This window comes from Mustela putorius, unplaced genomic scaffold (assembly GCF_011764305.1).
Source record: "Mustela putorius furo isolate JIRA1106 unplaced genomic scaffold, ASM1176430v1.1 tig00000592_pilon_pilon_pilon, whole genome shotgun sequence".
Classification (NCBI taxonomy): domain Eukaryota; kingdom Metazoa; phylum Chordata; class Mammalia; order Carnivora; family Mustelidae; genus Mustela; species Mustela putorius.
Window position 1 is genome coordinate 5,706,300 of NW_025421426.1, and position 26,170 is coordinate 5,732,469.

Genomic DNA, 26,170 nt, shown 5'->3' on the forward strand with positions numbered 1-26,170 from the left:
TAGCACAGTGCTACGTGCACATTCCACATATGTGTGAGTATGAGGAAATCCTCCCTGTCCAATAGGAAATTTAAGAAAAATATTTTTGGCCAAATTGAACATGAGAGCTTTCACCACTGCAAATGAAACACACAAATGCCTGATTCTTCCTTACTTATGTATCTACACCACATGCAGAGACAGTTTGTCTAGTCATACATTTTAAGGACTCCGCTGATCCACACCCATCTCTGCACCGAAACAGGGAATGTCCTGACTAGTATTTTATTCAACAACATGCTGGGCACATCCTGGCATTGCTTGACAGCTGACACGTTCTCGGTGTGCAACGGGAGAACCTGGACGTCTTAGCCCCAGGCCAAAGCACCCACGCCCCAAATATCCCTGATTCCCCCACAACTGCCACTGGGGGAGTTCTCCCTCCAATTCATAAAGATACTCTGCCCACCAAATCGTCTAGGCCCCACACCGTGGAGTTGGTCTTGACCCCTCACTTGCTTTCACACCTCCCTTCTACAAACACCTTCAGACAACCTCACCGCTGCTCTGTCAGCCACATTCCTCATCTCCCTGCACTCCTGTGGCCACCACCTCCCCAGTCTTTGCTTCTGCATTCCCTGGTATGGTCCCTTCTCCACATGCAGCCAGCAGATTCCTCTTTAAACCCAAGCTGGGTCTTGTCACTCATTACCAGCAACGCTCCCATCTCAGCTACAGAAAAGCCCCAGATCTGCCCTCCACAGCCCCTTGCTGACACGCTGCCTCACAACGGCTCCCTTGCTGCAGTGGCCCAGTGTCACACACCGACCAGCTCCCACCTTAGAGCCTCTGAACTGACTCCCTCCAGGAACGCTCTTCCCCCACCTGGTCAACAGGCTTGTCCCTTATCTCATTCAGATCTCAGTTCAAACGTCACTTTCCTGACCTGTCTTGGATGACAAGGGATTTCAAAGGACAGCCACGGTGTGTAATGTCAACCTGGAGGAAAGACAGGCACAAATGGTGACTTCCTGATGTGCAACCAGAGCGCAGGACTTTACTGGAACTTAACCAAAGGTGGTGGAAGTAGGAAGGCGGGGGTAAGAGGACGCATGGATCACTGGCTTGAGTACTTACCGGTACCCTCCGCAGCGAGAGGGAATGACGCGGGAGAGGCATGGAGGGAAGAAACTGGAGATGCTGAGCTCAGTTTTGGCCACAGTAAATCTAAGATTCCTACAGGACTGCGATTGGAAGGGCTACGCCCAAGGAGGCAGCTCTGGTAGCCAAGGGCCACAGAAGTACACACTAGGCCGCAGGCGCCGCGCCAGGCTTCTGCTGCTTCTTGAATCCCTGTATCCTCAAGAGGCAGCTATTCCTGGAAATGCACGACTAGATAAAAGCAATACTTCTACGTCTGTTTTAAATACACGTAATGAAAAGTAAGTAGAGGGGCGCCTGGGTGGCTCAGTGGCTTAAGCCACTGCCTTTGGCTCAGGTCAAGATCCCAGAGTCCTGGGATCGAGTCCCGCATCGGGCTCTCTGCTCAGCGGGGAGCCTGCTTCCTCCTCTCTCTCTCTGCCTGCCTCTCTGCCTACTTGTAATCTCTCTCTGTCAAATAAATAAATAAATTCTTAAAAAAAAAAGAAAAGTAAGTAGACACCTGAGTTGATCATTTGTAATAATAAAAGTTCTAACGTCCAATTTGGCCAAAAAAACCTTTATAATTTCCTTCCTGACAAAAATGATTGACTTTCTATATTCAGGCATATAAGCCACTGACTAAGCACCTTTATGTGCCAGCACAGTGCTGGGCACACATTCATCAGTTGTGTAATTATAAACTGTAAGGATGAAGAAATGGTAGCAATTTAATATACAGTAAATATCTCCTCCTTTATAAAGGCACTAGAAGCCAGAAACTTATTCCCATTTCATGGTAGGGAAACAGGTTCAGAAAGAGAAAGTATTTGCCCAAAGTCCCACAGCCAGAGGCAGAACGGAAAACTTGAGCATGCCATGACCTCAGATATTAATGCACGAGACCCTTTACTACACCTCAGGGCTGCTGCCAAGTCATCAGAATGGAGCCAAAGCCACATGTCTAAATAAAGCCTTGCTTCAAGGAGCACGGTCATTTCTCACCTCATCGGCGCTCCCAACCATGAGACGGGAGGGTTGTGTTTAATTTCCAAAGACGACAAACTTGGTGAGCCCCAGCCGGTGAAGTGCTGGAGCTAAAATCGGAGCCAGATGGGACTTGTGACGGACAAGCACTTCCCCTCAGAGCAACAATCTTCCAGAGCCTCCGCAGGCCCAGACTTCAGCAAAAGGTGGTTAATGAAAGCAGTAATTATAGCTTGCCAATTGGATAAATTAGGAAATTTATTTATATTTCACCATTTAAAAGCCAGAACATTAACAAATTTCACTTTCTGGAAAGTCATCTTATTAGAAATACATGAAGTGCACTTAATACAAGGAAATCAGTTTCTTGGTACCACCAGTGAAATGGACACACTCTCATCCATTCCCTCAAATGACAGCTTTGTCAAATTTCCCTCCAAACTTAGACCTCTCACTTCAGGGAGGTCAGAGTGAACTTTTTCCAGAAATGACAGTGAAGACACAGACCTTAACATTTGAGCCCTCCCAAACAATATCACTTTAGAAAACATTTCTTTGCCCCCAGAGGGCCCTGTCTTTGCTGGGAACAAGGCATTTGCAGCCCCTACTGGCAGAGGGAGAGGCCCACCACAGCAGTACACACAGGCCCAAAGCACGTGGTCACTTGCAACCTCAGCTACTGATCAGAATAACTTTCCGTGCTCAGCGTAGAGGGGTCTGACACAAAAAAGTGAACCTAAAGCCACAGGCCTTTTGATCAATCAAAGGTTCTGTTCCTACAGATTAGACTGAAAGCTCGTAGCCCTGTATTTATTAATATTCGTGAAACATGGTGAACTTCACGTTTCTTGAGCTATTAACAAAGCAAGCTTCCATTAGACAGTTTCCATCAACAAGTGCTCAGAGGAGACGTGTTTGGCTTCTGAACAGTGTGTCTTGTCAAAAAGAGACAGCAGACTGGGATACTAGATTTCCTATAACCTCTGCTTTAGAAGGCAGGTTTTCACACACTGATTTACACGCAGAAACCAGTTTCATAAGGAAGCCAGTTGTGATAGAAAAGCAATACTCAGTTTAATCTAAGTTACCAAATAAAAGATAAAATAACTATAATATCCACTGGAGCCCCTAAACGTCTTCCTTCTTATTCATCTGAGGACTCCTTCTCATGCTTCGAGGACAAAAATGTAAGCAGGCTCCCAAAGAGAGAGGTAAACATGACTCAGTCAATTGAAAACACAGCATTAGTCTGAAAATAAGAACCAAAAAGCTACGGCCCTCACACTGCTCTTAGCTGACCCTCCTCCCCGCTTATGGATAATTGGAGTTTAACTTTCCTAACCTAGAAATACTTATTGTCACTAAAAATGTATGGTTACACCTTATCCTAAAAAGGCACCATGCAGGCATTTAAGACTGAACCAGTTAATTCTAAGGGTGTGCAGGAGTGGTGGGAAAATATCACTAATCAAAACTTCCAGCATCAGATCATGCTAAACCCAGAACATTCACCCTAATAGGCCTTCTGAAACGCTTCCCAAGAGGTAAAACTCCAGCTTTTGGCAACGAACAAGAATTCCCAGAGGACAGAAGGAGCTCTGTCGGCAACTGGACATACACACACCTCAGGGACAAGGAGAGGAGATGCTGGTCTCATTTGTGCTATTCATGACCCAGGGAAGGTCCTGGCTGGCTCAGAGGACCCGGGAGACGAACTCTAGATGGGAGGAACACGTGTGAAACAAGGACAGGTGGAGAAGCTGGATTCTCCTCCGGAAGAGGAAGCAGAAGCTCCAGGAAGAAGCTGAGGAGCAGTCAGAGACTGGACATGTGACAGAATGAACAGGAGGGGAGACCCCAAAGGAAAGGACGGCTCTGACCTGGAGACCTCTTTTCCTGTCAGAAGGGACCCTATGCTAACACCAGAGCTCACAGGTCCGTTGTACATTTAAGGTGTATGAGTCACATGTTCCAGCGGAGACTGCTCACTGATCGATGATGGAACGCTGCAACACCTGATTCATCATGTCCTCTTCGTCAACATCGTAATCCTGTGGGCCAAACACAGACACGCGGCTTCAGCACTGGTTACAGCTGCAAAGACTCACGTTCAGTAGGAGAAGCGGTGCAGCCCAGGGACATTGGGCTCTAGACGTGACCGACCCGGGACCGAGCCCGGCTCCAGATGCAATGCTGGCCACAAAACTGCAGGCAAACTGCTCTCTTGATCTCTCGTGCCTCTGCTGCCCCAGCCTGATGAAAATCCTGATGGCTTCCTCAGACAGGGACTATGAGGACCAGAGGGCACGTGTATGGAGTGGGGCACAGGCCAAGTACTCAAAGGGGAGTACTGGAGTCAAATTTGCCTTTTTGATTCAATGAGGCCAAATTATCTACTTGGGTAGAACTTAGGAACCTTATTCCTCTTCACAGCACTCACAAAAAGGACAGTTATTTTGAAGTCTGAACCTCAGACATTCTCTTAGACTGAGAATAAATATTTTGTGACAACTTAGGAAAGAGTCACACTTTCATTCTCAGGTTCTGAAATACAGCTGTTAAGACTGAATACTACTCTAAGACCTCACGACATTTATCTGTAAACAAACTGGCCATTTACTTTGAAAAACAGGTGGCCAAATTTACCCATTACTATTATGCCAAGACAACAGTGGGTCCCTTCAAAGCCGCTTAGCTCTTGGGAAAGGATACAAGCTGGATGAACACCTTTGGTGAGTGGATGTGTTTTGTTTGACCTCAAGCCCTTTAAAAAAAAAATATGTGATACTTCTACGACATTCTGCCTTCCCAGCTTGCTGGGGCAGGTGGAGGAGACAGGCAGTACTAACCCTCTACCTCTACACGCTAATGATCAGCTGGACCGGACGGGCTGGATACCGAACAGCGTGCGAATCCTCACGAGGACCACTGCCATTATGGGCCTGGTCCCCCTGAGCATCTGACCTTTGGGATCCTAAGCCAGGTTCCCTAACAGGTGAAAAACTACACATATCAAAAAGAAGCAGGAAACATTTTTGGGGAAAAACCGAGGGAGCAAGTTTTCACTATGTGTCACTGCAGATGACTGGCCAGTTCACCTTCTTCAACACCACACAACAAAGGCTCTGGCCACTCACCGGGTTCACGGGGACAGACCACACGGCTGCTGTTCCAGGGAGCCCATCACACCCGTGACAAAACCCAACAATGGGACCCACAGTTCTCCAGGTAAGAGAAGGGAGATCCTTGCGCTGGTCCCCCAGGGGGACCTGGGCTCCAGACTCACCACGAAAGTGTCGTAAGAAAACTGGTGCCGGCGCTGGATGTGCTCTATGAAGTTGGCGCTGCGGTAGTTGGGGTCCCCCCAGGGCATTGAGGCACATATCGGGCAAACCTTTCAACAAAGAAGCACAGTCAGGCACCTGACATTTGAGCTCAGCCCTCTGTGGCCTGTATCTGGCCTCCTTTCCTCCAGGACAGCTTTCCTGACACATGCGGTTAGGGCCTGGCCACTCCTTCGTATGCATGTTTGTATCCCAGAGAACAGTCAGCCTCCTCCTCGGGTCATATGACAGCTGAGAATGCATAAAGGCTTTAGGCACGACATCACCCTTTTCTGACCCCCTACTGTGACCAGGCCATGTGTCAGCCCAGCCACGGCCTAGACTCTGGCCCTCTGACCCAGCAGACAAAATGATCCAAAAGCACAAAGAAAACCCAGGAAACGACAAACCGTATCTTGAGAAGTAAAACACAGCCTTCTGTGCTATTTTTACAAAGTCAAAGCTTAGAAGAGAGGGTTGAGGCTGAAAAGCCCTCATGTAAGAAGTCAATGTGGGCTTTGAAAACAGGGAGGTATCTGTTAGGACAAAGAGAACATGAAAGGGTGCTCTGGCAGACAGGCAGCGGCACAGAGGAGAGGCCAGGGGGCAGCAGGATAGGCCAGCAGCCAGGTGATCAGTCTGCTTAGAACATAAAATTCAGATACGGACAGAGGAGTTGGGCCTGGGGAAGCAGCAGGCCTAAGTGGTCGGCTTGGAAATGGAACCCCACTGTTTACAAGGAAGACGGGGTGACAAAAGGGGCTGGCAAGAGATCAGTCCGAAACAGTGGAAGACTCCTTTGTGGAAGGAGTTGGGCTGGAAGTTGCAGCTATGGGGCTAGAAGGTGGGTCAGGTCCAGAGACTAAGCAGGAGATGGCTTCCAATGGGAAGGGCTGAAACATTAACAGGTAAGGAGTCTATAGATGGAAAGCAGACAGAACAGAGGGCCAACAGCTGGTGGAAAGAGAGGCTTCAACAGAGACAAAAGAACCAGAGGGATTTCAGAAAGCCGAAAGAGGGGGAAAAAGAGAAAAGTAGGTTGCAGTACCAGAAATCACAAAGTACTCTAGCACTATCAAGTTTATGAGTGCACTTAACCCTTAACCAAATTAACCCAGATCTAAGGCAGTATTTTATAAACACAGGCAAAGATGTGTTAAAAATTTATGTCTGGGGGCACCTGGGTGGCTCAGTGTAGTTAAGCCTTTGCCTTTGGCTCAGGTCATGATCCCAGGGTCCTGGGACTGAGTCCCGCATCGGGCTCTCTGCTCAGCTGGGAGCCTGCTTCCACCTCTCTCTCTGCCTGCCTCTGCCCACTTGTGATCTATGCCAGTCAAATAAATAAATAAAATCTTTAAAAAAAAAAATGTATGTCTGCACTGTCAAACTTAGCGTGCAATAGAACTTCTAACCTACAGAAAAGCAGGTAATACTTTGATGACCCATCCCTTATCCCCAACACCTAGATTTTAGTTTGGCACACTTATTTGACAAAAAACGAGGTATTTGAAAGAAAGACGTACTATCGCACCCGGGTTCCAGTACTGGCTCTGCAGCTAACCAGCTCTACAACACAGTCAAGCCACTTGCCTTGGACAGCACACAAACTTCTTTGTTTATTCCCTTCTAAAAACTACGGGGCAGGATGGTGGTAGGAAATGAATTCCAGTCTCAACACTTTACTTCACATCCGTTATCATTCTTATAATTACCAAAAAATAGTTAAGATTGTCTGGCAAACTTTAACAGAAAATGTGCAAAGGGGACAGGTGGGTAGTGTTTGTGGGTCTCTTCACACTTGCTTTTGAGTGATCAGTCATTAAGAATCACAACTAAAGGGGCGCCTGGGTGGCTCAATGGGTTAAAGTCTCTGCCTTCGGCTCAGGTCATGATCTCAGGGTCCTGGGATCAAGCCCCACATTGGGCTCTGTGTTCAGCAGGGAGCCTGCTTCCTCCTCTCTCTTTGCCTGCCTCTCTGCCTACTTGTGACCTGTCAAATAAATACAATCTTTAAAAAAAAAAAAAGAATCACAACTAAAACATCTTTTTTTTTTAAGTATTGTTTCACCTTTTTTTTTTTTTTTAAGATTTTATTTATTTATTTAACAAACAAAGATCACAAATAGGCAGAGAGGCAGGCAGAGAGAGAGAGGAGGAAGTAGGCTCCCCGCCGAGCAGAAAGCCTGACTCGGGGCTTGATCCCAGGACCAGGGATCATGACCTGAGCCGAAGGTAGAGGCTTTAACCCCCTGAGCCACCCAGGCACCCCACAACTAAAACATCTTGAAGGAAGAGCTGAAACCCTGGCTTCAGGTATTTTTCACAGAACATAACTCTTATCTTGCCTACTGTGGGCAAAGAATGCGCACTGTGAAGCTACTCTGGCATCACAGAGAAACAGCAGGTTCGACGCCCATTTCAGGTTGCCATCTGCCTACAAAAATTTCCAAAGTCATCTATGTAATAAAGATATAAATGTCAGAAAGACAAATATTAGCATCAAGTGGTGAGGCTGTTTATTTTTGAGAACAATCACTTCTCTGTGCGTGATCTCTCATGAGAGGCTGGCAGGTCACCATAGTGTGGAGTTTCAGTTTTAGATCAGGTTTACCTCTATTAAATAAAAATGGCAAATGGCAACATAATGCATTTACTATATCCAAACAGAATAAAATGCAAGAATGTAAAGAAATACTGGGAACTAATGCTATCGAAGGGAGCCGGAAAACTAGGGGGAACGGGCTAGAGAGACACTTTTTACCATGAATGGACTACACACAAAGAAAATGTATTTTAAAAATTGTGAAGATGAGGTGGTGATGTCTGGTGGCTCAGTCAGTCAAGTGTCTGTCTGCATTTGGCTCAGGTCATGATCCCAGGGTCCTGGGATCAAGCCCTCTCCCTCTCCCTCTGCAGCTCCCCCTGCTTGTGCATCCACTCTGTGTCAAAGAAATAAATAAAATCTTAAGAAGAAAAAAAATGCAAAGAGGTGACAGAAAGCAAGGACTCAATTAAGTCAGCTGGGACCACAGAGAACATGACTCAGCAGGGGTGGAGGCTGAATCTGGAGGGGAGAAAAAAACGGGTTCAAAGAGCAGCAGCTGGAAAACAACAAGCTTGAGAGAAAAGATCAACTGAACATTATCTAGGGAGAGAACAGATCGAGTATTCCTCTCACCAAGGAGCCAAGGAAGATGGGCATGTCTGCAGGAAAACAAGTCAGGCGTGGGTAGATAGCGAAGCTGAGGTAAGACAAGACACAGGGCAGGGTAAGCTGCAGGAGCAGGTACTCTTACTTTGGGCTGGGCCCTCTGCTCAGTCCTCTGTGTGAGCCTGAGGACCCCGGCAGAGCCAGGCTTGGAAAGGAGCCTTTTCCTCAACCCAAAAAGGAATGTTAAGGACAAAGAATAAGGGTTGCAAATTCGGAAAGGAGCCTTTTCCTCAACACAAAAAGGAATGTTAAGGACAAAGAATAAGGGTTGCAAATTCAAGTGCTCACAGGGACCAGACTAGTAAGGCACAGGAGCACGGAGGACAGATGTAAGCCCAGCCCATCTAGAAGGGCAGCAACTACTCTAGGCCAGTTGGCTCTTGCCAGAACCTCCAGTTTCTCAAATGCAGAGTATCAAGACAGAGAACCTTCTGGTTTTTAAAGGTTAAAAGGGAAGGTAAAATGTGTATAGTCCAGACATATCCCATAGACTGCCAGTCTGTGACCTCAGGGCTAGATCAGAGAGTTCCTGAGACAGAAGGAGGAAGAGAGAAGAAAGGAATTCGCACCTGATACTCTGAACTCAGTTAAAAGCAGGATTCAGTGTTACCTGGAAAAGATGAGGACGGTTCATGCCAGGAACTTAATGCAAACAGAGTCCCCAGAACAGTTACCAGAGAGCATGTGTGCCTAGCAGCAACAGGGCCTGGCTGAAAATGACTTATAATGACCGAGCCTGCCAGGTTCCCTAGTGAGGAGTGTTGGGAAAAGCAGACAAGAGGGAATTTATCTGTCAAATCTGTCACAGCACAATAGTAAGAACTCAGGGAGCCCCATGTAAAAAGTGGCTGTACTAACTGGAATGTGACCTGGTAAGACTAGGAAGACCTAATGTATTCTCAAAAAGGTCAGGTGTATCTTAACATTTGCAAAAAAACAAACAAACAAAAAGAATGCCACCAGGCCTAATCCTATTCACAAAAGCTCATGCACATTCTAAAGTCCATGCATCACATTTTAAGGCAAGGGAGCTGAAGTGTGACCAAAGAACTAAGTATACAGTTCAGGAGAACAGTCTGAGATAAATGGAAAACTGAAAAAAACTATGGTGGAGGCTGTATCAAGACCTAGCTTGAACCACCTCAGTGGTTCAGTGGGTTGAACCTCTACCTTCGGCTCAGGTCATGATCTTAGGGTCCTAGGATCGAACCCTGCCTGGGGCTCTATGCTCAGAAGGGAGCCTGCTTTCCCCACCCCTGCCCACCCCTCTGCCTACTTGTGATTTATCTGTCAAATAAATAAAATCTTAAAGAAAAAAAAAAAAAGACCTAGTCTGTCAATGACATTAAGAGGCAAGGGGGCACCTGGCTGGCTCAGTCAGTGGAGTGCGTGACTCAATCTCGGGATTGTGAGTTCAAGCTCCACATTGGGCACAAAGCTTACTTGGGGGGAAAAAAGAGGAAGGGGTAATCCTGCTGACATGGACCACATCCAAACATTAAAACAAAACAGAACTACATGCCAGTCTGCGATCAGTCACAAGACTGATAAGCACTTTCCTAACAATTTCATACACATTCTGTTTCTCCACAACTACAAACTACTCTCAAATGGAAAATGGTAGCTTTCCAGAGGACAAACCTCACAGACACCAAGGGATCCAAGGTAACATTACCAACCACAGGGCCAACAGACACCACGTGACCCCTGATGTGGCACCCGGAGGACACATGGCTGATGGAATGATGAGAAATCAAACACAAACTGAAGGACATCTTACAAAACAACTGGCTTGTCCTCTTTAAAAATGTCAAGGTAATGCAAGGCGAAGAAAAGCTGAGCACTAGAGTCATGACAGCTACACGAAGCACAAAGATCCAGGATTTGGGGGCAGAATAATACTGCTATGAAGGATATTACAATTATTAAAATTTCAGGGTATTCCTTTTTTTTTTTTTTTTTTAAAGTAATCTCTATGGCCAACATGGGGCTTGAACTCACAACACTGAGAACAGGGGTCACCGAGACTGAGCCAGCCAGGGGCCTCTACAACTGTTAATATTTAAACATGAATTCGCTATTAAATTGTGTCAATGTTACATTTCCTGAGTGTGACAAACACAAAAATGTGATTTTGTAAGAAAATGTTATTGTTCTTAGGAGATAACACGCTGAAGTGAGTAGGACCAAAAAGTCATGGTTATCTTTAACTTATTACTTGTTAGCAAAATATATGTACGTACAGAGTATTATTAAGCAAACAGGGTAAAATGTTATTAATCCGTGAATCTAGGTGAAGGGCACACAGGCATTCACTGTACTAATCCTGTCCATTTTTCTGTAAGTTTGACTTTTTTTCATAAAAAGGAAAACAACAAAACCTAGTTCCTCTTACCACAGATTTGGTATCCGTGCTATGGGATAACTTGCAGTGTTCCACTAGTCCTTCTTGATCAAAGTTCTTCTCAGGACAGTAAGGGCAAGGAAATGTGTAACGGTTTGGGACATTCCTGGAAGATGAAAGGCAGGAAAAAAAAAACTTCTCTGTGAGTACTTTTCCACACTTTATCCACTGTACCCTCCAAAAAAGGAGCAACATTCAGTGTGCTTTGACAGGGATTCTGACAATTACTTCAGAATCAGGTCAAGTGTTGAAAGTAACAGCAGAGCTAATAAATGAAGTGAGCATCGGAGCCCTCCACACCCCACCCCCAAAACAAAAACTGACATCAGGTGTAGCCAGGTTAGCAATTATACCTCCACTTTCTCAAACTCCTACAACTAAACCCTTGATCATGCCAAGTGTCCACTGTCCTCATAGCAACAGCTAACCTCTGCCTAAGGGAGTGTTTTGAGTCATTTACCTTGGCTGAAGGGAGGCATCCTTGGTGGTGGCCTTCACACCTTCCATGATGTAATTCTGGTATTTGGAACAGGTAGCCACATGGGCCCGGATCTTGGATAGTAAAAACTTGGACAGGAAGAATCAGAGCCCATAAGTTAGTCAGGGCCAACAGAGTCCCAAAGCAAGATCAAGATGAAAACCAGACCTGTACCACCTTGGCAAACAATCTCACCAGACTCCTGGCTATGCTTACAGGGGCTGAAAGCACATTTGTTGCAGGGTATTCGTTAATACCAAGGCTGATGCCTGACTTGCCCAACCCAGGACAACTGCCTCCACTCAAAGTAACTCTTCTAGAAGTTTGCTTTTATTCAAGGTATGCTCTCTGCTCACATACTGCAAACCCAGGGAAGATTTCAGTTTTCCACATAGTGTTTAAACTAGTCTCCTCACAGCAAGCCAAGAACCACTTTCATTATGCGCAGCAGTAAAAGTAATCATTTAAGTAAAAGAGATAAAGACCAGCAATTTTAGTTAAAGTACAGAATGCCAGATACTGATAAATGATCTTAAAAAAAAAACAAACAAACAAACAAAATCTGAGTTTTATTTCTCTTATAAAATCTAGTCTTTGCAAGATGGAAAGAGAAAGAAAACCTAGAGGAGAATGCTTCATGGCAGGTGTTCTAAAAGGAAAGAAAAAGCAGAAGGAATGAAGAGGAGAGCTAAAGGGAAGATAAGATCAACATTTCTGGAGGGTTAGGACACTTGGAAATGCAATACAATCACTAATCTTTAAAAATGGAGAAAAATCAAAAGTATACAGAAAAAAAAACAAAAAACCCTTACTGTATGCATAAATTAACGGGTAATTTCATTTTAATATCCTGAGTTTCAAAATTAAAGGAAACGACAAGAAAAAAAGCAAGCTTTGTTATGTGAGCTCTGGCTTACCGTAATGCTCCTGTCTTACCTCCAGCTAAAGAACTTGAGTTCAGACCATCAACCAAAGAGCTCCCAATTAAAAGGGATGGGAAATAGTCCTATTCAGAATGATAACCACTTTGTACCTACAGTGCTAAATCACTCTGAAAGGAAGTAAATAAGGAATACCCATTCACGGCCATCCATACTATTGTGGTTAAAGAAATGAATCTGGCATGTCTAGCAAGTGAAGTTTCATTAAGTGAAAAAATTTCTTAAAAAGTGAGAAAAAGGACAAAGGGTGTTAGAGAGGAGAAGGGAGTTGGGGTAAATTGGAAGGGGAGGTGAATCATGAGAGACTATGGACTCTGAAAAACAATCTGAGGGGTTTGAAGTGGTGGGGGGCTGGGAGGCTGAGGTACCAGGTGGTGGGTATTAAAGAGGGCACGGATTGCATGGAGCACTGGGTGTGGTGAAAAAATAATGAATACTGTTTTTCTGAAAATAAATAAATCAATTTAATAATAAATAAATAAATAAAAAGTGAGAAAAAGTTCTAGAATTATATAGTATGCTCCTATTTTGTGAAATTCCTACACAGGTGTTTGTAAAAACCTTACGTGTTATTTGTCAAAGCGCAGAAAATGTTTTGCCCTTCTAAATTAAATCACTTTTCAAGAGGTAATCTCTGGAGTAAGGAGCAAACCTACATTATTCTTTGTTTGTACAGTCCAAAATAAACAAAATCATGATTTCAAAACCTATAAGGCTATATCTCTTAGGAAATAAAACAGTAGAATTTCTCCTTTATATAGATGGTGAAGTACATACATTTGATTCTAATACGATTATACAAAAGAGCATGGATGCATTTCAAATGTTAAGTATTGCTCTTACAATCACGTAATTTCATAATGACCTTTATGTCATGATCTCTTCCTATCAAGTACTAAAAAACTTCAAGTATCTTTTATGTCCATAATGACACAGATTGTAACATCTCCCCTTAAATTCACAACAGCAGGAAGCTTTTCTGAGATGCTGATTTCATTTTATATTTTAAAAAATTAAGAAATAGCATCCTAAAAAAAAAAAAAAAGAAATGGCATCCTACCATTATACCCATAATGCTTTGGGGAAGTGGCTCTTTCATAGGGGAAGAAACTGGGATAAGTCACTCCTATGGTTTTCAAAGCTACAATATATAATACACTAAACGAACTCTTAAAAAAACAAAGTAAAACCAATATGGTCACTAAAATAAAACAGCACAGCCATTGCCACTGATAACCAGCATGCACGCGTGCTGTTAGTCACCTAGTCAAGCTCTAACTTCAGAAACAACGTGGCAACAGCTCTGCGTTTTACCCCCTCTTGTCACAAAAAGACACTGACTCTTCCCTTTTACTTCCACATACATTTTTACGGCAGCCATGGCAAGAAGTCTCTGTGCTCTCAATCTGCCGCTCGAGCTCCGTAGCTCGGACGCCAGGGGCCAGAGCGCTGCGACACACCCCACAGACAGGCTTCTTCGGCTTCAGACATTCCTGCAGGCATGCAGAGCAAAAGCTAGAACAAGACACACAGAGAACCAGCGTCATGCATTGTGGAGACAAGACAACAAAAATGGATCAACTTTTTAAAAGACATCAATGAATAATGGATTATAAAAACATATTGCTCCCTCTTTCTGATTCAGATACTAAGTCCTCCCAGGCCAGAAAGGGGTAGGAGGGGAAGTGTCCTGCCAAAAACACACAGGTCCACCAACAGAAACAAACACAAACTGTCAAAGACACACAGTGAAAGGTGTTGTGGCACAGTCTTCATAGCACTGGCCACTGAGGGATCTTGGTGGGGTTTCCTGAACCTCAGCTTCTCCTCTATGAAATGGGGATGGTGGTAGCCACCTCTGGGATTACTGGGATGGAATACATGCAGCAGAGCCTCAGTCCAGGGTCAAGCACCACAAACAGGAGGCGCTATCCTTAGAGGTGAAGGCAAAACTCTTATGAGAAGACAAAGACAAGACCACCTCGCTGTGACCCAAGAAGGACAGCGCTGATATGTCTTCAGAGGCAGCATTCACGAAAGAGCTTTAAAAGAGCTCGGCTGGCAGAGGTAAATAAGAATATTCCAGGCACTTAGACTTAAAAATTCATGAGGCATGTAAGGAAATAAAAGTCTAACCCCTTTCCTCAAAAACAGTAGGAACCCAGATGTTTAAAGATATCAACAAGGCCAAGTCCAAGTTTTAGAAAAATAGCTGAGGTTATCATGGATGAGAGTTGTTGGTTTTCCTTTTTTTTTTTTTTTTTTAATTAGGTGAGAAAAGACAGGAGCCGTGAAGTAGAAACCAAGCAGATGGCTAAGGCAAGGAATTCTAATGGCCTAAGGCTACAGAGAATTAACTCAGGAAATGATTCAGAGTGGAGTCAGTAGGACTTGGGAACTCACTGAATTTGGAGAAGGAAAGTCAAAGAAGGCCAAGTTTCTATCCTGAACTATGCAGGGAGTGATGCTGAGCGGTGGTGTACACAGTGAGAGGATAACGGGGCATGAAAACAGCCTGGCTACATAACCAACAGGTTTAAGATAAGATAACAAAACCCACCAGGAAGAACTCAGGAAAGCTAACCTGCGCACTGACAAATTTTTACTGTTTCTAAGGATTTTCTTCCTTTTTGTCGTAAAACTAGATGTTAACACTGCCACACAAAACAAACCAGTCTGGGACAGGATGAGTCTAGTGATTCACCACTGAGAGCACAGTGGAGAAGTAAACAAAATCCGTGTCTTCTTGATGCTTATATTCCAAAGTGGAGAAAGACACAAATGTTCATTCTGACAGCGATTACAGACAGGAAGGAAATCAAATGAGCAGAGATCAGCCGAGGTGGATGATACTGAGCTTCTTTAAGGAGGCGATATTTGAGCTAAGACCTAAAACTAGGAGGAGACAGACAGTCACCCAGACCTGGACACAAAGAGTTCCACAAAGAGACTATATATGAAGTACAAAGGGAGTTCTAAAAAGCAGAAAGGACCATGATGGGTAGACCACCAGGAGAGGGCAAGTGGTTAGGTTGGAGAGGCAGAACGGGCCTTGCAGGCACCATTTATTGTAACTCTTCTCAAAGGCAGATCACAAGAGGAACCCAAGACAGCAGAGGTCCCAGAGAAACCAAGCCCAGCTGGTAGAAAAAAGCAGCTTCATGCCTTTAAGCACACACCAGGCTACAGCTCGCTGACCAAACGTTCACAGCCACTTTGTGCCTGAGTCATGCCCACCATGCAAGCCTGCTTTTAAACAGTCCCTGAGTCTTGGGCTTGCTTTTGGTTTCTCTTTCCTTTTTCACAGGTCTTGATCTAGTTCAGCCTTCTCTTGGGCTTCCAGCCACCTGCCCTTCTCCAGCTATATTCCACTTAATTGGAGGGACATAGTCATTCAGGGCCTGAAATAAAGTTTTATAAAAACTCAATGCCCCACCCAGCAAAAGCTACAATGATGCTGGTTTCTAAGCATGAAAGTTAGCAAAAATCTGCCAATAACTAGGCTGAGCAAAAAAGCACTTGGCTGGAACTAAAGGGGACTTGTACTGCCCTCACAGAGGTGCACCCATCTGTCTTTCATCAGCACGAACTGATGAACACATGGAACCAGGATGGTGAGTACCGAAAAGAGCCAAGAAACCCAGTACTGCCCCTTGACCTCTGACCTAGGAAAGGTTCATGTGGCTCAAGGAAATCTCAACTTCTGCTGCTCTTCCATCGGTAAACTGTGCCGGGTCAAGCCTCTTTATAAATATTAATTGTGAATGAAATCCAATTAATTAATCCAAAATCAGGTAAGAGTAGTGAGGGCTGAACCAAGGAAAAGATGACTCAATGAGAACACTATCTAGCCTCCACCACCAATTTCTTATGTCATCCATCCCTTCATTACCTGATCACTCCCAAACACACCAGTTTGATCCCTATAATACTCTCCCACTGCATACTGAATTTTCACAATAGTTTTAACACTTGTTAGCCTAATTTATCATCAATTCACTGGATTGTAAACTTTGAGGGCAGAATCACCTTGTTTCTTACTATGCCCCAAGAACCTGGCACATGGTGGGCATACAAATATTTTAGTATGTTGAATGTAAAACTGGAAGATGGAAACTCAGACACTGTGCCAGGCACTGGGGATACAGAAAGAGGCAACACAGATACGGTCACTGCCCTCATGATCCCTAAGTTTGGCTCTCCACAAGGAAGAAGGGGAGGAAGGAAGTGCTGGGAGTGAAGCAAGGAAGTAATTTAAAAAGGAATGATGATAAGGGAAGTTAAACTGGGACGTGAAGTCCCGAAAGGATTTGGGGTAGCTGACAGGGGAAGTGCAGATGGGGCAGGAAGCGTTCCAGGCTAACTGAACCGCAAGTGGGAACAGCCTAAAGCTAGAAAGAACTTAGAGTACCTGAAGAAGCAAAAAGCAGTCAGTATGGCTGGGGAGCCCTTATCAGGTGCCAAATTATTTTCTGGGCTGGCAAGGAAACACCTGCGGTTCATCTGGGAAGAGTCAGACAATGGTGAGTCTGCCCTACGTGAGCCTCAGTCCCCTCACCTGCAAAATGGCTATCAACCCCCTTCCCCTGCAGTACTGCTGGAGGAGTAAAAATACCTGTGGCCCAGCAGAAGCCTGTTGTGTCTACTTTCCAACAAAGATGTTCTAAAACCATTGCCAAGATAATGCCCAAGATAAGCACTGCGGGAGGCCACTGAGGAAAAGCCAACACTGAGCAGCAAGAAGTAGCCACATTTTCTACAGTTCTTTCAGCTTAGGTGTTTTTATGTCTGATGGAGCAAGGCTAAGATTCAAATCCTGCAACCTCAAGGCACGAAGCCCAGCCCAAAGTCTGTACTGGTCACTTTCACACCCCTCTCCTGTAGCGTCACAACCAATGCATCAGCAACATGCAGGCCCTGGAGGCTCAATTTCAAACAAAATGCAGCAAAGCCCGTACACAGGTAGGAATACTAAAAAGAGCTATCTGCAACTCCCAACCCCTTTCACCGTTAATGGCAGACCGGTGAAATCTATTATCAAGACTTCCCTTTTGTTCTTTTAGTCTAGTTCAGCGTTTTTCCAACTTCAGTGCACATTCGAATTACTTGGTAGAGCTGGATACACGACGCCATACGCGTACCATACGTAGGAGCAATGCACAGATTATTCAAGAGAAACCGTGGCTGTCCACGGTCCAAAGTCCGACTTTATTTTAAGTAAACTCTACGCCCAACGTGGGGCTCGAACTGACGACCCCACGATCACAAGTCACACGCTCTACCGAATGAGCCGGCCGGGAGCGCCGGCCAGGAGCCCCACCAAGGGCCCACCTCAGACCCTACCTAATCCCCAGCAGGGTGCGACTCCACTATCACGGGTAAGGAGCCTGACAGAAGCCTGGAACACAGCAGGCGCTCAACAAACCGCAGAATACTTGGAAGTGAGAAGAGCGCCCCGCCGACTTCCACCGACCTTCAGGAGCCCCGGAGGGCCCGGGGAAAAGAACCCTCTAGCCCGGTCCTAGCGCTTCCGCCCCAGACACCCCGCCGCACCCCTCCTAATCAGGCTGCCCTGCGACCGGACCCCGGCTCGCCCCTTACACGTGACCGCAGGGCACTTGCACCGGCTTCTCGTACACCTCTAAACACACGGGACACGTAAAGCGGCCCAGCGGGTCGGCCTCCGCTGCGGGCCCAGCCAGCTGCGCACCACCCTCACGGTCCTGCTGTTGCGCCGCCATCTTCCTGCCGCGCCGAGCGGCGCAACGGCGGCCGAGAAGGAGGAGCCCAGGGGGGCGGGGCGAGGTACCGGGCTAGCGCGCGCGCTTGGGGCGGGGCTTGCGGCCAGCCGGGGCGGGGTAAAGGCGGGACCCTGGGCGGTGAGGGGCGCTCGGGGCGTGGCTTGTGGAAAGGGCGCGTGGATGGGATGGGACTTGTGAGTGGGCCACGCCTCCTGTCCCAGTCTCCTCTCCTCCTCCCTTGCCTCCCCGAACTGACGGGAGGAAGGCGAAGCCGCGGGAAATCTGGAAAACACGGTAGTCAGATCCAGACACCTGCAGAACTGGAGCAGGCTCTGTGTTTCAGCCACTGTTTCCTCAATTTAAATCATTACATTTACTTAATATTTCATCCCAAATCGACTTGCCTTTGGTTTAAACTTAGGCAAATATATTTCGTTAAAAAAATTGGGGTTTTTTAGGCAAACAAATTTTAAAGGGAGATATATCACTCCCTGAGCTACGAATATAAAATAATCATTTATTTCTAAGAGCAATGTAAAAATACAGTGGAAACAAGACAGCATTATTAATTCATGCCGGTTACTCTTGACACTGAAAAGGGAGATCAGCCGTTAGGAGAGGTGTTGAAGACAGGCTATGGGCACGAAGCCCCAGTAAACCAGTAAGGAAAGCAGAAGTGGGAGTCACCATGCTTTACTGCTGTGTTCACTCGCCTCCTGGCCATGGGGCCCAACTACAGCTCTGTAGAGACTGGGAAGCTGGTAGTCCAAACTTCAGTCTCACAAGAAGGCCCCCAGCCTGGATCGCAGATGTTTTGAATGCCAACTGTCTCCACTTGGTACTGCACCAACTAGGCTCTTGTGGACAGCACATTTAAGGAAAGATACATCTTGTTCAAAGGCAGGCTCTTGTGGACAGCACATTTAAGGAAAGATACATCTTGTTCAAAGGCAGGCTCTGCTAACAACTCTAACCAGGTTTTCCTGACCAGGAAAATCAATGATCAATTAAGCTTCCATCCTGAAAGGCCCCAGAGGCCTCACAATATGGAGAAGACACAGGACAAATAAATCCTGTTGTTAACCAGGTTAATTGAATGCAGGAGGATTGTATTTAGCTATCCATGCGGGCATCTTTTCACCAATAAATAACTTGGCATGCATATGCAGCGGCCCAAGGGGTTTACATTCTACTGTTTCTTTTTTCCATCCCTGTGGCAGGCACTCCTGCATCTGATCTCTTCCCAACCAAATATGCCCCATCTCCCCTCCGAAGATGAGGTTTCTCTGGCAGGGGCAGAGGTGTGCCATATGTATTCATAAGACTTTGTGTTAGCCTTGTAGCTGCTGCCAGACCCTGGGGTAGAGGCAGGGGAGTCCCAGACCCAGGCTTCAGTTGGATTGCCCCCAGTTTGGTCTCTTGAAATGATCTTACCACAACCTTATACACTTAGTTACAGAGTAAAAAGGATAGGATTGAACTTTTTTATGTTTATTGGTCTCAGCATTTTACATAAATAAACCCTCATTGCAACCTATGACTTTGGCTCTATTATCCCCATTTTACAGCTATGCACATTGAAGCACAAAAAGGTTAAATTACCTTTTGACGGTAATAGAAAATGATAGGATTTGGACACATGCAGTCTGGCTTTGGCACCTTTGCACTTAAGAGTACCTGTGTCTCTGGGGCACCTGGGTGGCTCAGTGGGTTAAGCCACTGCCTTCGGCTCAGGTCATGATCTCAGGGTCCTGGGATCGAGTCCCGCATCGGGCGCTCTGCTCAGCTGGGAGCCTGCTTCCCTCTCTCTCTCTGCCTGCCTCTCCATCTACTTGTGATCTCTGTCAAATGAATAAATAAAATCTTTAAGGAAAAAAAAAGCCTCTGCCTTCGGCTCAGGTCAGATCCCAGGGTCCTGGGATTGAGCCCTGCATTGGACTCTCTGCTCAGCGGGGAGCCTGCTTCCCTCCCCTCCTCTTTCTGCCTGCCTTTCTGCCTACTTGTGATCTCTGTCTGTCAAATAAATAAAATCCTTAAAAAGGAAAAAAAAAAAAAAAGAGTACCTGTGTCTCAGTTCACCTAAACCAGTTGTGGGAGCCAACGCCCCAAGGTTCTGATGCAACAGGTCAGTGGAGGTAGAGGGTAGGGCCAAGGATTTGCATTTCTAACAGTTTGTGGGCTTTTTTTTTTTTTAAGATTTTATTTATTTATTTGACAGAGATCACAAGGAGGCAGAGAGGCCAGCAGAGAGAGAGAGAGGGAAGCAGGCTCCCCACCGAGCAGAGAGCCCAACAATCCCAGGACACCAAGATCATGACCCGAGCCAAAGGCAGAGGCTTCAACCCACTGAGCCACCCAGGTGCCCCTCTAACAATATTCTAGGGGAGGCCAATGCTGCTGCACCAGGAGCCATACTTTGAGAACCACTAGCCTTCTCTACCCTCCACCCCCTGATGCCCCCACCCCCATCAGTGCCCGACCAGCCTGAATGTACTCCACCCTTTCCTGTTTTTTCTAGGCATTCCCAATGAGAATGTCCCCATGATCTTCTCAGCTTGCAAATACACCGCCAGTCCTCATCACCACACCCGATACTCAGCCACAATCAACCTAATAATGTGTGTTAAATGAATGAAACTTTCCCTTCTCAATGTCCTTAAGGAAACTATTTCCCACAACAGTCTCTCCCTGTCCTTTAGCTTTGGTCAGCCTCTCTCGGACTGCCCACATCATCTCAGATCTGCTGTGAGCCTGGAGTAGGGAATTGGTCAGGCTCAACGTTTTTGCAGACTTGATTTTTCTGCCAATGTAGACTCATACATTCAGGCAACAGGGAGTCCCTGAGGGCTTCCTGTGTGCCAGATCCTCGGCAAGGTTCAGAGGAGAAATACGGGATCTCAAATAGGCAGTGACAGATGGTTTAAAATGTTATTCAACGGAGGCGCCTGGGTGGCTCAGTTGTTAAGCGTCTGCCTTTGGCTCAGGTCATGATCCCAGGATCCCTGGTCAGGCCCCGCATCAGGCTCCATGCTCAGTGGGAAGCCTGCTTCTCCCTCTTCCTGCTTGTGTTCCCCTATCCCGCTGTGTCTCTCTCTGTCAAATAAATAAAATCTTAGGGGCGCCTGGGTGGCTCAGTGGGTTAGGCCTCTGCCTTCAGCACAGGTCATGATCTCAGGGTCCTGGGATAGAGCCCCACATCCCTGCTCAGCGGGGAGCCTGCCTCCCCTTCTCTCTCTCTCTGCCTACTTGTAATCTCTCTCTCTGTCAAATAAATAAATAAAATCCTTAAATAAATAAATAAAGTCTTTAAAAAAAAGGATCCTAAAGAAAATTGCAGGGAGATCTTCCTGCCCTTGTGCCAACAGTCACACTGGTGCCAACACTCCTCACCTACAGAAACTGAGATAATCCATGTGTGTTGTTTAGGCCACTAAATTTGTGGCCATTTATTCCGCACCAACAGACAATACAATCTCCTGAGTGGGCAATTTGCCTATAACTGTCTACATTACAAGAGCATATACTCTTGTTTTTTCTATTTTCAGAGCTTTATCCCTAGGGCCTGCACCATCCAATATTGTGGCTATTTAAATGCAAATACATTTAAAGACAAAACTAAAGAGTCAGTTCCTCTGTCTCACTAGCCCTATTTCCAGAGCTCAAGAGCCACACGTAGCTAGCAGATACGTATGCACTGGACATATCAGACACAGAACATCCCCACCACAACAGAAAGTTCTGCTACTACAGAGCTGCTCACAGGTGTAGCACACAAGCAATTTTGAGCTTTAAATACTTAAAAGCTGGGGCGCCTGGGTGGCTCAGTTGGGTAAGTGGCCAGCTCTTGGTTTCATCAGGTCATGATCTCAGGGTCCTGAGATCAAGCCCCATGTCCGACTCCACGCTCAGCAGCAAGCCTGCTCTAGCATTCTCTCTCTCCTTCTGCCCCTCTCCCCTCTCTCTCTTTCTGAAATAATTAAATCTTTTAAAAATACATACATTAGGGGGGCACCTGGGTGGCTCAGTGGGTTAAGCCTCTGCCTTCAGCTCAGGTCATGATCTCAGGGTCCTGGGATGGAGGCCGGCATCGGGCTCTCTGCTAGGCGGGGAGCCTGCTTCCCCCTCTCTCTCTCTGCTTGCCTCTCTGCTACTTGTGATCTGTCTGTCAAATAAAAAAATAAAATCTTAAAAAAAAAATACATGCAGGGATGCCTGGGTGGCTCAGTTGGTTAAGCAGCTGCCTTCGGCTCAGGTCATGATCCCAGCGTCCTGGGATCGAGTCCCACATCGCGCTCCTTTCTCAGCAGGGAGACTGCTTCTCCCTCTGACTCTGCCGGCCTGTCTGCCTGTGCTCACTCGCTCTCTCTCTCTCTGAAAAATAAATAAAAAATCTTAAAAAAAAAAATACATACATACATACATACTTAAAAGCTATTTCAGGCCTACCTCTTAGAACTGTACCAAATTTTTGGACACCTTGTAAATTCCATATACAAATCCTTTATCAGATCTATGTACTGCAAATATTTCTTCCCAGTCTGTGGCTTGCCTATTCATTTCCTTAGCTGTGTCTTTTTCTTTTTCTTTTTTTTTTTTTTAAAGATTTTATTTATTTATTTGACAGAGAGAAGTCACAAGTAGGCAGAGAGGCAGGCAGAGAGAGAGAGGGAAGCAGGCTCCCTGCTGAGCAGAGAGCCCGATGCGGGACTCGATCCCAGGACCCTGAGATCATGACCTGAGCCGAAGGCAGCGGCTTAACCCACTGAGCCACCCAGGCGCCCCAGCTGTGTCTTTTCTTAATGCCACATCATAAAACTTATTATGGAAGATTTTAAACACATATGAAAGTAAAGCGAATAGAATGATGTATTTATATATACCTGTTGCCCAGCTGTGTTAGTTACATATCACGATGAGTTTTATGTGTTCTATACCCTCGTCAAATCCTCCCTTCACCCACCACCTGCCCTATTTTGAAGCAAACTTGATCATCTTTCAATGAGCAGAAAATTCTCATTCCTGTAAGGTCTAACCTATCCTCCCCCCCTTTTATTGTTAGGGCTTTATATGCTAAAAAAATCTTTATCTACCCAAGGTTGCAAAGATATTCTCCAACATGTTCATTTAGAAGTTTTGTAGTATTAGATTTTATGTTTAAAGCTATGATCTGTCTTGGGCGCCTGGGTGGCTCAGTGGGTTGGGCCGCTGCCTTCAGCTCAGGTCATGATCTCAGGGTCCTGGGATCGAGTCCCGCATCGGGCTCTCTGCTCAGCAGGGAGCCTGCTTCTCTCTCTCTCTCTCTCTGCCTGCCTCTCCATCTACTTGTGATTTCTCTCTGTCAAATAAATAAATAAAATCTTTAAAAAAAAAAAAAAGCTATGATCTGTCTTTAGTTAATTTTTGTATGCAGTGTGAGGAGTGGATCCAATATTAGCTTTTTCTGATGGCTATCCTGTTGTTCCAACACCGTTCACTGGAAAGTCCACTCTGTGACCCCAAATTTCACTAAAGAAAAAATTTAGGTAAAATTCACAAATTTTACCCAAAAGATATGTAAACACATGTCCATAAAGAGATTTGTATAAGAATGTTCATTGTATCTTGTACAAGAATGTTCAAATAGACTTAACCTGGAAACACCGCAAAGTAAATCAACATGTGAATGGGTAAATTGTGGCATCTTCATACGAAAGACTACTACTCAGCAATAAAAAGGAACAAACTATTAATACATTATACTTATAATATGGATGAATCCCAAAAACAATATGCTGAATGAAAGTATTTACATATGATCATAATTACTTTACACATGATCATACTTACATGAAGTTCCAGACAAAACTAATCGTGGTGAAAGAAAGAACAGTGATTGTCTCTGGGTGTGGACTTAAATGGAAAGGACATTGAGGGAACTTTCTGGGGCTTTGGAAATATTCCATATTTTATTTTATTTATTTGTTTATTTAGTAAGGTCCATGTCCAGCGTCGATCCCAATGCGGGGCTTGAACTCATGACTCTGAGATCAAGACATTAATACCTTTTTTGTTAGCACAACAAAATTTTTAATGTCAATAAGAAATCAGAAAAAGGGGTCTGAGTGGCTTAGTTGGTTAAGCGTCTGCCTTCAGCTCATGTCATGATCCTGGAGTCCTGGGATCGAATTCCACCCGGGGCTCCCTGCTCAGCAGAGAGCCTACTTCTTCTTCTGCCTTCTGCTCTCCCTGCTTGTGCGCTCTCTCTCTCTTATTCTCATTCTATCTCAAATAAATAAACTAAACCTTTAAAAAAATAATAAATCACAAGGAACCTGGTTGGCTCAGTGGGTTAAAGCCTCTGCCTTTGGCTCAGGTCATGATCCCAGGGTCCTCGGATTGAGCCCCACATTTAGCTCTCTGCTCAGCAGGGAGCCTGCTTCCTCCTTTCTCTCTGCCTTCTGTCTACTTGTGATCTCTGTCTGCCAAATAAATAAATTGATAAAAATCTTAAAAATAAATCACAAAAGTATTATTTTATATTTAGATCATTCTTTTTCTAAGTTCTTTTGAACTAATTTTTAGACTTACAGAAAAGTTGCAAAAATAAAGAACTCCCAGAGACCCCTTCGGCATTTTTATCACATTTGCTTTATTGTTCCATTTCTATTATACAGACACACATACAGCTGGCTAGATATTGTACATGCATATGTTCTTTTTCTCGAGACATTTGAGAATAGTTGTAGACGTGATGTCCTTATCCTTCTATCAGAGTGTATTTCCTAAGAAGAAAGACATTATCTTTCAAAACCATAGTACAAATATCAAAAGGAAGGTAACAATGATACAACACTATTATCTAATCTGTAGACCTTCTTCATATTTTACCAATTGTCTCAATAATCTTTATTTAAATAAAAACAAGTGTTGTGTTGTTTTTAAGGGTACCCTCACCCCAGCTCAAGGTTCCATCTGGGATAGCACATTAGATTGCCAAGGTTCTTTAAATTCTGTTAATCTGGAACAGTTCATCTCTCACTTTATCTTTTTTTTTTTTTTAAGTCATCTTTTTACCTTACATGAAGGTTGAACTCATGACCCCAAGATCAAGAGTCATATGCTCTACTGACTGAGCCAGCCAGGCTCCCTTTATCTTTCAAGACCTTAATATTTTGAAGATATCGTAGGCCTCACTTTTTAATCTTTGTTTGTGTGTCCTATTTCACTGATAAGGAAACCGAGGCCCAGAGAGGTTATACTGCTTGTCCAAAGCCACACAGCTAGAAAGTTGGCAGAGCTGGGATCTCAACTCAGGCCTTTTGGTTTCAGACTGCTTTGCCTTCCTGCTTTGGGGTATTGTAGCTATGGAACAAAGACAACTTATTTGTGGTTTTCCCTGGCCTGTTCAAGGGAAGGACAAAGACGGTTGATTTTAGCAAATAGTCCTTTAAGACATAACACCTTAAGGAACTAGAATAGTAAGTACCAGGAGCACATAAAGTCTGAGTTACCGCTCTCAGGAGCAATTTACAATCACCCTCATGGATTGCTCGCTGCGTCTTCCACATCCAGCCCCATGAGCTGTGTCTCCATGGAGCTGTGCTGGACAAGAAGGACCTCCCAATAAACAGCCTTAAGTCAGTTGAGTTACTTTTGGATCTGTGGCTGGTTCCCAAGACAGATGCAGAGACATTGAAGCGATTGGCAAGTTGGGTTTATAGTTCAAGGAAAAGAAGGAAGAAAGCCTTTCTTACTGATTGTGAAGAATCCGGACATGCCAGCTTTCATTTCTAGACATGCTTTCTTTGGGGTTACAAAATTCTCCCAGTCCTTCCTCTACCAGTGGATACCAGAATGAATTCTGAGCCTTTTTTTTTTTTTAATAATTTTGAGCTTTGAGAAGCAGATGGAATTCTTAGCCCCTAGCAAATTCATGCTGCACAGCAATGACCTTAATCATGGACAACATTAGTTGCAGGCTTGCTAC

The 26,170-nt window shown here is 45.1% G+C and overlaps 1 protein-coding gene across 1 annotated transcript; it reads right to left on the bottom strand.

Annotated features, from left to right (window-relative positions):
- Window positions 1-2,346: 2,346 nt before the first annotated feature.
- On the bottom strand, window positions 2,347-18,249 carry RNF114 (ring finger protein 114). The gene is made up of 6 exons (XM_004746216.3): window positions 18,065-18,249; window positions 13,828-13,978; window positions 11,505-11,611; window positions 11,036-11,150; window positions 5,393-5,500; window positions 2,347-4,157 (listed from the first exon to the last, which is right to left on the bottom strand). Exons 1-6 carry the CDS (start codon window positions 18,202-18,204, stop codon window positions 4,092-4,094), a joined length of 687 nt encoding a protein of 228 aa, XP_004746273.1. The 5' UTR covers window positions 18,205-18,249; the 3' UTR covers window positions 2,347-4,091.
- Between the last annotated feature and the right edge of the window lie 7,921 nt (window positions 18,250-26,170).